This window comes from Vicugna pacos, chromosome 9 (genome assembly GCF_048564905.1).
Source record: "Vicugna pacos chromosome 9, VicPac4, whole genome shotgun sequence".
In the NCBI taxonomy this organism is placed as follows: Eukaryota; Metazoa; Chordata; class Mammalia; order Artiodactyla; family Camelidae; genus Vicugna; species Vicugna pacos.
In genome coordinates, this window is record NC_132995.1 from 6,635,896 (window position 1) to 6,646,421 (window position 10,526).

General features: G+C 58.8%; 3 protein-coding genes across 4 annotated transcripts; all 3 read left to right on the forward strand.

The window, feature by feature from the left end:
* Positions 1–1,431: 1,431 nt before the first annotated feature.
* On the forward strand, positions 1,432–4,296 carry NTF4 (neurotrophin 4). Its single transcript, XM_072966669.1, has 3 exons — positions 1,432–1,566; positions 2,599–2,722; positions 3,350–4,296. The coding sequence occupies exon 3, from the start codon at positions 3,362–3,364 to the stop codon at positions 3,992–3,994; it is 633 nt and encodes a 210-aa protein (XP_072822770.1). The 5' UTR covers positions 1,432–1,566; positions 2,599–2,722; positions 3,350–3,361; the 3' UTR covers positions 3,995–4,296.
* A 1,513-nt stretch (positions 4,297–5,809) lies between these two features.
* On the forward strand, positions 5,810–8,559 carry SAXO3 (stabilizer of axonemal microtubules 3). 2 transcript variants are annotated; one of them, XM_072966667.1, is made up of 5 exons: positions 5,810–5,990; positions 6,252–6,452; positions 6,552–6,713; positions 7,463–7,590; positions 8,112–8,559. In XM_072966667.1, exons 1-5 carry the CDS (start codon positions 5,835–5,837, stop codon positions 8,482–8,484), a joined length of 1,020 nt encoding a protein of 339 aa, XP_072822768.1. In that variant the 5' UTR covers positions 5,810–5,834; the 3' UTR covers positions 8,485–8,559. The 2 variants fall into 2 exon arrangements, with proteins under 2 accessions (XP_072822768.1, XP_072822769.1); XM_072966668.1 differs by lacking the exon at positions 6,252–6,452.
* Positions 8,560–9,387: 828 nt separating this feature from the next.
* Positions 9,388–10,507, forward strand: LHB (luteinizing hormone subunit beta). Its single transcript, XM_072966385.1, has 3 exons — positions 9,388–9,402; positions 9,708–9,875; positions 10,162–10,507. Exons 1-3 carry the CDS (start codon positions 9,388–9,390, stop codon positions 10,402–10,404), a joined length of 426 nt encoding a protein of 141 aa, XP_072822486.1. The 3' UTR covers positions 10,405–10,507.
* Positions 10,508–10,526: the final 19 nt, after the last annotated feature.

Genomic DNA, 10,526 nt, shown 5'->3' on the forward strand with positions numbered 1-10,526 from the left:
GGCACATTTGGAGACAGAAACGGAGACAGACCGCCTCCCCTTCCACGGTGACAGACACAAGGCAGAGTCTGGGAAGCAGGCACAGAGCCCAGTACAAGGACCTGAGGAAGAGACACATGCAGAGGGGACCCAAGACCCAGCGAGAGGACAGAGATGCCCAAGGGGAGTTGGGAGAGCAGGAGAGAAGAGGGGATAGGGACTCAGAGAGAGAGGGTGGGGACAGAGACTGTTTCCCAGTTAACTCTTCTGTGAAAACTCACCCCTCCTACCCCATTAGAGACTGGAGATTCCACAGAGATCCTCTGGTGGGGGGTGGGGCACGTTGGGTGCTTAGGGATGCGGGAAGCATGGAGAGGTCAGGGAAGTGACCTGAGTGGACACTCAAAGTCTGGGAAGTGCCCCTCCCCCACCCCAATAAACAACTGCGGCCGCCTTCTATGTGGCCTTGGCTGGGATGGCAAGAGGTGAGGGGAACACCCTAATCCGGGGACACCCTTCCTGCCCCCTTGCCATGCTATATTTAGGATGAGGGAGGGGTACGGGATGACCCCCCCACCCACCCAAAGCGGGTGTCAGCTTTCCTCCTGAAAATAGCTCAGGGGTGGGGTGAAGGGCCCCACGGTAGGTCTGTCCTGGGACTCCAACTCCTGTCTGATCTCCCTCTGTCTTAAGGTCTCTCTTTCTCTGGGTCTCTGTCCACTTTGTGGGATTCTGTCCCCTTTCCTCAGTGTGTCTTTCCACCTTTCTCTGGGTCTGTGTCTTCTCTCTCTGGGTTTCTGTCCCCCTCTCTCTCTTGGCGTCTGTCCCCTCTCTGTTTTTGTCCCTTTTCCAGTCTCCCTTCATCTGTCACTATCCCTTTTCTTTCTCTAAGCAGTTCATTCTCTTCCCAAATCATATCTTTGTCTATCTCCGAGTCCTGTAATACCTTGAATTTCTCTTATCTGAACTCAGGACAAGACCCTGTCCCCAGTCCCCACCCAGGAAATTCCAGCAGAGACGACAATGTGGGAGAGCCCCCTACATCCACCCCACCGTCCCCTCGGGCCTCGGGCCTTATCTCTGCCCAAGCCCAGCTGGTTAATGTCTGGCCTGGAGCTCCTGGGAGAGCTGGGGATGAGAGCAGAGAGTGGGAATCTGCCCGGGGATTGACACTTAACTGGCAAAAGTACGCAGAAGAATCTCAGGCCCAGACTCCTGGGTCTGAGGGAGGAGGGGGCTTGAAGGGTCTGGACTCCGGGGTCCGAGGGAGGGGGCTGGGGGCCCGGACTCCTGAGTCTGAGGGAGGAGGGGGTTGGCGCCTGGCCTCCTGGGACTGAGGCGGGCCGGGGGCTGAGGGAGCCAGGCCGGGCTGCCGAGGTCTCGGCACGCGTGTGGAAGGCGGGATCCCCCGGCCCCTCCTCCGCCGTCGGGCGCCGCCCCGCCCCTGCCCCCGACCCGGGCCCTCCAGAGCGTGTGCAGCGCGGAGCCGGCGGGCGAGCGGGCGTCTCTGCAGCCGGCGAGCAGGAGGAGGAGGAGCCGCCGCCGCAGCGCCAGGGGCAGCCAGGGGAGCCGAGGAGGGCGCCCCAGGTAAGAGCCTCCACGCCTCCTTCCCCGGGATTCCGGCGTCCGGATCGCCCTGCCCCCGGGTAGGGAGGTACGGGGGCGGGGCCGGCAGGGGCGGGGCTTCGCGGAGGAAACTGAGGCAGGAGTAAAGTGTCCCAGATGGACCGCCCGTCACCCCCAGCGGGATCGCAGAAGTCCAGACCCCCGGCTAAACCTTCTGGGGGCGGAGGGTCCTAGGAGTCCGTATTTCTGAGTACCTGGGGAGGAGGGACCTGAACTCCAGAACTGCAGAGTCCGAGGGAGGAAGGCACTGGGGGTCTGGACTCCTGGGTCTGAGAAAAGGGATTTGGGGGCCTGGACTCCTGTATCTGAGGGTGGAAGCTGGAAGCCTGGGCTCCTGAAGGAGGAGGCAGCTGGGCCCAGGGCTCTTGGATCTGAGGGAGGAGGGGGTGATAGCCTGGACTCCAAAGGAAGGGTGCAGCTGGAGACCAGGACTCCTGATCTGAGGGGGAGGCCACTGGGGACCAGGAGTCCTGATATGAGGGAAGAGGCAGCTGGGAACCTCCACTTCTGGTTCTGGTTGGGTCAACATGTGTCCCTCTTCACATTTCCCCCTTCCCATTCCCCCATCTCCCAGCCAGGGCAGGCAGCTACTCCAGGTATGTGCAGTAGAAGTCTTGGACGGGCCCTGGCCTGTCCTGTGAGGAGAGAACATTCCAGGAAGCAGCCTCGGGGACCCAGGGCTTCTTGAGTGTGGGCCCTCGGGGACCCGGGTGTCCAGGCCAGCCCCACCCCCACCCCGTCTGAGAGATGAATGAGCTGAGGAGGATGTAATCTTTTCCAGCCTCCTCCATCCTCAGCCTCTCCCCTCCCCTCTCTGCCCCCCATCTGCTTTCCATCCAGGAACCATCACCTGAGCAGGGCAGGGGCCTCTGGGAGTAGGGGGTGCAGCCTTGACTCTTGGTACCCTACACTTTAAGAGGAACACGGAGAAGGGGAGTGTTCAGGCCTCCTCCCCCACCTGTCTCTAACCTGCCTGTTCCCTTCTTCCCCTAGGTGGTTGCCCCCTCCCTCTCCTGAGATGTCAGGAAGGAGGTGGCGTCCTGCGTCCCCCACAGGGGCTCCCCGGAGCCTGGGGGCCCCCAGCCCTGGAGCTCGGAGGTGGAGGAGGTGCTGACAGGTCTGGTAACCACCTCGTTGCTTCTCAGTCCTCTCCAGGCCACCTTTTTCCAGAACCCACAGGCTTCCAGAATGTTCTAGAGAATCTGCAATATCCATGCCCCTGCCAGCATCTCTCAGCCCTCGGTCAATTTCATGGACAGGGAAACTGGCACCCCACCTGATAGCAAGTGTCTTGCCTTCTCAGTGGCAGTTTTGAGTTGAACGTGGGTCTCCCTAAGATTCCAGAATATGACCTTTCTCAGAATTTTGGAACCTCAAACCTCCTCCAGGCTGCAGGACTTAGGGTTCATTGGTATTGTTCAGGCAGGATGTCAGAGTGGAGTTGCTCAGACTGGGTTCAAGCCCCACCTCTGGCATTTGCTGGCTGTGTGACCTGGTGCAAGTCACTAACCTCTCTGAGCCTGTATTTCCCCATTTGTTGGCTATAGTTAGTAATAATAGTAGAATAATTATGATTACTGTAGAAGTTGATCATTATCAAAGTCCTAGAATATAGTGTCCCCCAAGGTTCTAGAAAGGGATCTCCCTGTGGGTCTGGCACACAGGTCCCCCTGGAGTTCCCTTCTGTCCCTCCCTTCTGTTATATCCTCCTGTCTAACTCCAGCTCCCCTCTCTCTATCCTCAGGTGCTCAGCGAGATGCTCCCCCACCCCTCAGGCTCCCTCCCCATCCTCCTACTTTTCCTCCTCCCCAGTGTCCCAATGGAGCCCCATCCCCCACCCTCACCACTGCCCCCATTTCCAGCCCCTGAGTGGGACCTCTTGTCCCCCCGAGTAGCTCTGTCGAGGGGTACCCCCACGGGGCCCCCTCTGCTTTTCCTGCTAGAGACTGGGGCCTTCGGGGAGCCAGCCGGCAGCCCAGCCAACCGCAGTCGGCGAGGGGTGAGTGAGACAGCACCAGCGAGTCGCCGGGGAGAGCTGGCTGTGTGTGATGCAGTCAGCGGCTGGGTGACAGACCGCCGGACTGCCGTGGACCTGCGTGGCCGTGAGGTGGAGGTGCTCGGCGAGGTGCCTGCAGCTGGTGGCAGTCCCCTTCGCCAGTACTTCTTCGAAACCCGCTGCAAGGCTGACAGCACTGGGGAAGGTGGCCCCGGTGGGGATGGAGGGGGCTGCCGGGGTGTGGACCGGAGGCACTGGATGTCTGAGTGTAAGGCCAAGCAGTCCTATGTGCGGGCACTGACCACTGATGCCCAGGGTCGTGTGGGCTGGCGATGGATTCGAATTGACACTGCCTGCGTCTGCACGCTTCTCAGCCGGACTGGCCGGGCCTGAGGGCCCCTACCCAGGAACTGGGGAGGCAGAGGAAGAGGAGAGCTGGTTGCTGAAAGACCTCAGAGGTGGCCCAGCTGTTGTGGCCTCAGTTTGGGAACTTGTCAAATGGTCACAAAAATAACAGCTCTCTGACTTTTGAGAGTTCAATCTGGGCAAGACAGATGGTGAACAAATGGGGTTTTGAAGGATGAATAGGAGTTCTTCTGGATGAACTTGAAGGTAATGATGATGATGATGATGATAATAGCCAATATTTTGAGTGTGTACTGTTTATCAGCTCTAATACACAACTTGTCAGATCAGCTCTGGTGGATTTGACCATTGAAAGCCCTCACCTTCTAAGTTGATGACCATGTGATTTCAGAGGGCATCACTTCGCCCACCCTGGAGAGCATAACAAGGAAGGGCTATGTCAAGAAGAGAAGCATAAAAACTGGAACATGTAAGCAAGTAGTTGGGAACTAGGGTTCGAATGAGACATCTTACTTGGTCACATGGGGCAAGTGTTGGCTTAGAATGTTCTGTGTTGAGGTAGTGAGCCACGCATCACAGTAAGAGAACAAGCAAAGTTGATTGAAAGGCAGTCAGGAAGTTTACGAGCCATTCTTTTCCCAACCTATATCCTATACTCTGAAAGAAACAGATCTCAACATTGTCCAGCCTGAGTAGGGCATGCGGTTTTGACCATGGGGATCAGGGGTCATTTGGACATAGGTCAGCCTGGAGTGAGCCAGGAAAATCCAACAGAAGAAGTGGCCCCAGAAGCCTGAATGAGGGAGTCAGTGGGACTCCGAACCAAGCTGCAGAAGGCAGCCTGTTTTCCCTGTCTGAAGAATGGGTTAGTGGGATGAGCTAATGGGGGCTGAGGAGGCAGAGACATTAACCAAAAGGGCTTTAAAGTGAGGAAGTGACAAGGGAAGTCAGGGGTAGAACCCACACCCTCAGGACACCCCTTTGTTTATTACCACACCATAGCCTCACACCTGTTGCCAACGCGTGCAAACACACACACATTCTTTTGCCTTTGTTTCTACATCTCTGTGTTCTAGGTCTGTGGTTCCCACTCTCTTTTCTGCTGCTTCCTTTTCTGTTCAAATTCCTGTCCCGTCATCTCTGGGTCAGTAGCACTCTGTCCCTGTTTCTCACTGTCTCACATGAATTCTTGTATGTGTTTCTTTCTTATTTATCCAAGCTCTTTCCACACCCCCCTCTTTTTTGTCTACTTCCCTGTGGGTCTTTCCCTCTTCGCCCACCCCCTACCCAGGTGGAAGTTTTCAACCAAATCAAAGGCAGGCAGGACAGAAGCTGATGCTGACTCCTCCAGCACGTGCAGGGAGGGCGGGCAAGCCCCAGGGAAGTCTGGAAATCGTTACCCCCACTCCTTCCCCCCGAAGGTGGGCTGTCCTGGCGGAGGGAGGAGGTGGCCAAGAGGACTGGATCCCTAAAGGGATGGGGGGTGTTTTTCCAGGATTCCCTGATGCTCTGGGTGGCTCAGTCCTCCCCTTTTGTTCCTCAATTTCTGGCTCTCTTACATGCCACCCCCCACCCCAGGTCTCTGTGTCTCAAAACTCTCTAAACTCTAACTTCTCTTTCTTCCTCCTCTCCCCCCGTTTCTGCCCTCCTCTCCCTCTGGGTCTCCCTCACTCCACTTCTCTGAGTTTCTGTACCCCTCTCTCAGAGTCCCTGTCCCTCCATGCCTGGGTCTCTTTCTCACTTCATCCATCCATCCACAGGCCTGCAGGCCTCTTCATTGGGTGAGTTCAGGGTGGGCGGGTTCTGTTACCTGGGGCAACAGCAACAACAAGCCTGCTTCTGCTAGGCTACCGGGCGGGATGGGACCATGGCGGGTCCGAACTTAGCTCTGCGCTATGGTCCCCCCTGGTCCCCCATCTCTGGGACTGAGGTACCTGGATTCTGGCCCAACTGGCATCTCACCAGCAGTGGCGTCGCTCACCGCTTTATCCCGCCCGTGCCTTTTCCTCCGCCTACTGTGCAGGTGAGAGGACCTTAGGCTCTAGGCCAAGAGGAAACCGGGGCCCAGACTGAAGGAGGGGCCCAGCGATCCAAACACCTGCTGAGAGAAAAGGGGACTAGGGACTTAAATTCCTGTCTGACTGGAGGAGAAGGGTCCCAGAGTCTTGGGTATGAGAGAAGAGGGGCCAGGGGAGGAAAGGCCTGGGGACTCACTGGAAGAGATCAGGGATGGCGGGCCAGATTCCTGTGTCCTTTCATTTGATGTCCCCCACCTTCTCCCCAGTCCACGGTCACGGAGCCCCTGCCCGCAGCCGCAAAGCAGGATTTGCATATCTGGGCTTTCGACGAGGTCATCAGCAGATGGGAGACAACCTCGGGCTCAGCTTATGTGCCCAAGACCCACGGCGGGCCCTATGCGCAGCCCAAGGCCCCAGATCTTGTGGACCCCAGGCGAACTGTGGGGATCAAGGATTTAGGGGAAAAAGTAAGGCTCTGGGATGTCCAGATCCATGGGAGACAGGGCTGGGGACCGCCCTGGAATCCCGTGCACCCTCACTTTGGGTCCCCGCGTCACCTTCCCCAGCTCAGACACAGCGGCTGGCGCCTCCCTCTGACCACAAAGTACCAGTGCAGTGAGACTAGGGCGCAGTACATCGGCTCGCCCGGCCTGGAGCCGCCCTCCACCACCCATCTCGGTCCCCAGCCCCTGGAGCTTGCAGACCACCACCGCGGGGGCCCTTCCCAGGTAGCGAAGAAGACCGCGCTGGCGGGGTCTGGCAGAACTTGGAGCTCCCGGGGAGGGGTTAGGTGGTCTTAGAGGCTAGGGACCCAACTGAGACCCTGGGGTGGGTTCGGAAGGAATTTTAAGTCTAGAGGTGTGGCCAGAGAGTCTGGGCCATTATCAGAAGGTTATATACACTGGGGGAGGGGCTGGGACCTTTGTAGGTGAGGCGAGGAAGAGGGGACTGGAAACCAGAAACCCCAGCTCTGAGGCTGGGGGCGCAACATGTAAATCCTGGGGCGGGCCTAGGAGGCCTTTCTGAGGCTCGGGGCTGAGCTAGGCGGCGGACAGGACATGTGGGCGGAGCTTGAATATTCTGAGACTCGTTTGGGGCTGGAGGCGGGGCTAGGCTTTGCCGGTTTGGGTGAAGTAAGGAGGAATGGTTGCCCAAGGCACCGCTGAATTCCAGTGGCGGGACCTGGACGGTTGGAGTCTGGGGACGGAGCCGGGGAGGCTTTTTGGTGGCTTGGCTTTGTATTTGAAGACAGGCAGAAAGTATCTGGATTTTGGAGGTGAGGCTAGTAAGAGTTCTGATTTGGGGAGCGATGCTGAAGTGCACTGGCGTGCGATTGGTCAGGAAGGATTCTGGTTCTGGCAGCGGGTGTCTGGGCCTGGTTCAGAAGAGCTGTTGAGGTCGAAGGAAGAGAAATTCTCAGTCTGGGACACAGGGCATGGAATGGGGTTTGAAAACTTTCTTGCTCATCCCTCCTCAGGCTCTAATCCCCTGGACGAAGAATTCCAAACTGGCCGGCCGGCCTTTCACAGTATCTGACCAGGGCATCCTGGATCGCCATCAGCCCTATCTGACCACGATGGCTCGGGACTTTCGGGCCTACTTGAAGTGAGCCTTGGTTCTCGCTTGGCACAGCCCCCTCATAGGCTGGTGGGACCCCGAGTCACCTGGTGTTGGCTCCCCGGTCTGACTCAGTAGTCTTGGCTTTCAGCCTGCACGCGCAAGAACCCAGCCCCTACTTTTTTCGGGGGTGGGGGGCTGGTATCCTTAGTATCAACTCTCAGGACCATGAAGCCTGCAAAGGGCCCAAGAGGGAGTTCTGGATCTAGGGGCGTGGCTCTGAGGGTCTAGGGCAGGCCTCCTTTGGTATTTGAGTCCCCAGATACTCCTTTCCAAGGATGCAAAAGTCCTAGATTCCAGGCCCTTAAAATACCTCGAGGATGCAGGAATCCAGGCTAGGAGTCCCCATCCCCATGCTTCCTAAAGGGTCCCCGATTCCTACAAATGTGTCCTCGCCTCGAAACGCAGGAGTTCCACAGCCTCCTCAGGTCCTGAGGTCTGAACCTCAGCCTCATCCCGTGAATCCAGCTGTGCCCTCCCCATCCTGCCTCCACCCCAACCCCCAACAGGAAGGAGTTGTCGGGATGCCCTCCCAAGAACTCGCTGACCTACTGGAGCTTCGAGGAGACGCCCCAGGTCTGGGGCCACGGCCCGAAGCAGCAGCCCTGTCCGCACTCTTCTCGGCTGCCTCGGCCACCGAAAATCCGCATGCCTCGCATCAGCCTAATGACGCCAGCTGTGCCGCACCGCGGGGCGCTGTCTCTGGCTCAGGAATCCTACAGACCCCCGCTGCACCCACTCCACCGGCTCGACCGTTTCTGCCCGCTAGAGCTGCCCTGGGGCGGCCCCCACTGGAAGCCCGTGTCAGGCATCTACAGCGTGCCACAAGCTTACCGCACCGAGAACTCCAACTATGGCAGCTTAAAGCTCGCGCTCGTCTGAGACAGACAGACCAGCCCCGCCCTGGACACGCCCCCCCCCGAGCCTGGAAGTCAGGGACTAGAAGCTAACTGGGCGGGACTAAGACCTGGAACCCCGCCCGTCACTTGGGGGCGGGGCAGATCTTGGGGACAGTCCCCTGAGCCGTGGTCGGGGCGAATTCCACATCCCTCTAGTCGATTGCAGGGGCGGGACTGAGCCTGTTAAGTGTACTCAGGGTTGTGGGCTGGCGGATGGGTCACGCCTTCTGCGGGACAGAGCTTAATGAGAGTTAAATATCCTAAACCACTCTCTTTGCTGGGTTCGGTTCCGGCATTCTGGCTGCTGGGGCCCTGAGTGTGAGGGAAGTGGGGTTCACGCTGAATCCCCTGTGGAGGGGCGGCGCATCTGGTTGCCGGCGGACCCCCCACCTCTGGGTACAGAATCCAGTATTGAAGCCATGTCCCTCCTAAGATCTTGGACAGTCTATGGCAGATGGAGCAGGGTTGAGGCGTCAGTCCCTCACCATTCGAGGGTTGTCAGAAGGGCCATGCTCCAGCCTCTGCCGGGCTCCCCTCTTGATAGAGGCAGGCCAACATGGCAGAAGGCACAGCTTAAGGCTTCCTATACGGTATTTCTTACGTCCCCAACACTACTGCGCTAGCACCTGGGGACTGAGTCTGTAAAGTTAGCCTCACCATGGGTGTCTTCGGCTTCTTGGTGTGGGAGCCATTCAGGGAGCGGGTGGGGAAGGGGGGTGGAGTGCACCACTGAGCCACTCCTTCACCTCCCTGACCTTGTCTGCTTCTCGCCCCCGAGGAGATTAGTGTCCAGGTTACCCCACCATGCTGCCACCCCCAGTGGCCTTGCCGCCCCCACAGCCTGCAAGTATAAGACCAGGTAAACACGACAGAGGAAACACCAAAGATGGAGATGCTCCAGGTAAGACTGTAGGGCCCCTGGGAACCTTGCAACCGCATCCAGGCCACAGCTGACAGGAAGACGAAGAGTCCTGTGACCTGGTGAAGGAGGCCTCTTTCTAGAAGGCTGTGGACAGCCAGCAGGCTTACTGTCAGGAGGAGGGAAGCAGGTGGAGCAGGGCCTGAGGGCAGTTATCTGAGGTCCCTGGGTATGGGGATGGGAGACCCCTGAATGGAAGCTGTAAGGCAGAGGATAGGGGTCCCCAGCAAAGATGGGGACTTGGGCAGAGGTCTCAGGCTGGCCCTGAGACACTGGCCTTCTCCCAGGGGCTGCTGCTGTGGGTGCTGCTGGGCGTGGGTGGGGTGTGGGCATCCAGGGGGCCACTGCGGCCACTGTGCCGGCCCATCAATGCTACCCTGGCTGCGGAGAACGAGGCCTGCCCTGTCTGCATCACCTTCACCACCAGCATCTGTGCGGGTTACTGCCCCAGCATGGTGAGCTGCTCAGGGTGGGTGTGGGCCAGGGTGCTGCCACCTCAGCTCCAGGTGGATTACTCAGGGCCAGGCCCGCAGGACAGGAAGTGGCACCAGGGGCGGAAGGGTGGCCTGTTGAAACTCCCTACCCGAGGGGCTGGGGAATTGTCAGAGTTGGGCATATGGGAGGGAGAGCACACAGGGTTCCCTGGACACCTGAGTTAGGGATCTGCAGGGTGTGGTGGGGGAGTCTGGGGAAGGGCTTGGCCTCAGGCAGACCCCCAAACCATGTCCCCACCACCTCCAGGTACGAGTGCTGCCGGCTGCCCTGCCACCTGTGCCCCAGCCGGTGTGCACCTACCGTGAGCTGCACTTTGCCTCCGTCCGGCTCCCTGGCTGCCCTGCTGGCGTGGACCCAATGGTCTCCTTCCCCGTGGCCCTCAGCTGTCACTGCGGGCCCTGCCGCCTCAGCAGCTCTGACTGCGGGGGTCCCAGAGCCCAACCCTTGGCCTGTGACCGACCCCTGCTCCCAGGCCTCCTCTTCCTCTAAAGATCCCCCACCTCAACTTCCCACACCCACCCCAACTCCTGGAGCCAGCAGATGCTCCCCTCTCCCCTTCCCTCCCCTCCCAATAAAGGCTTTTCAAACTGCACTCTGGGGTTGTCTTTTTT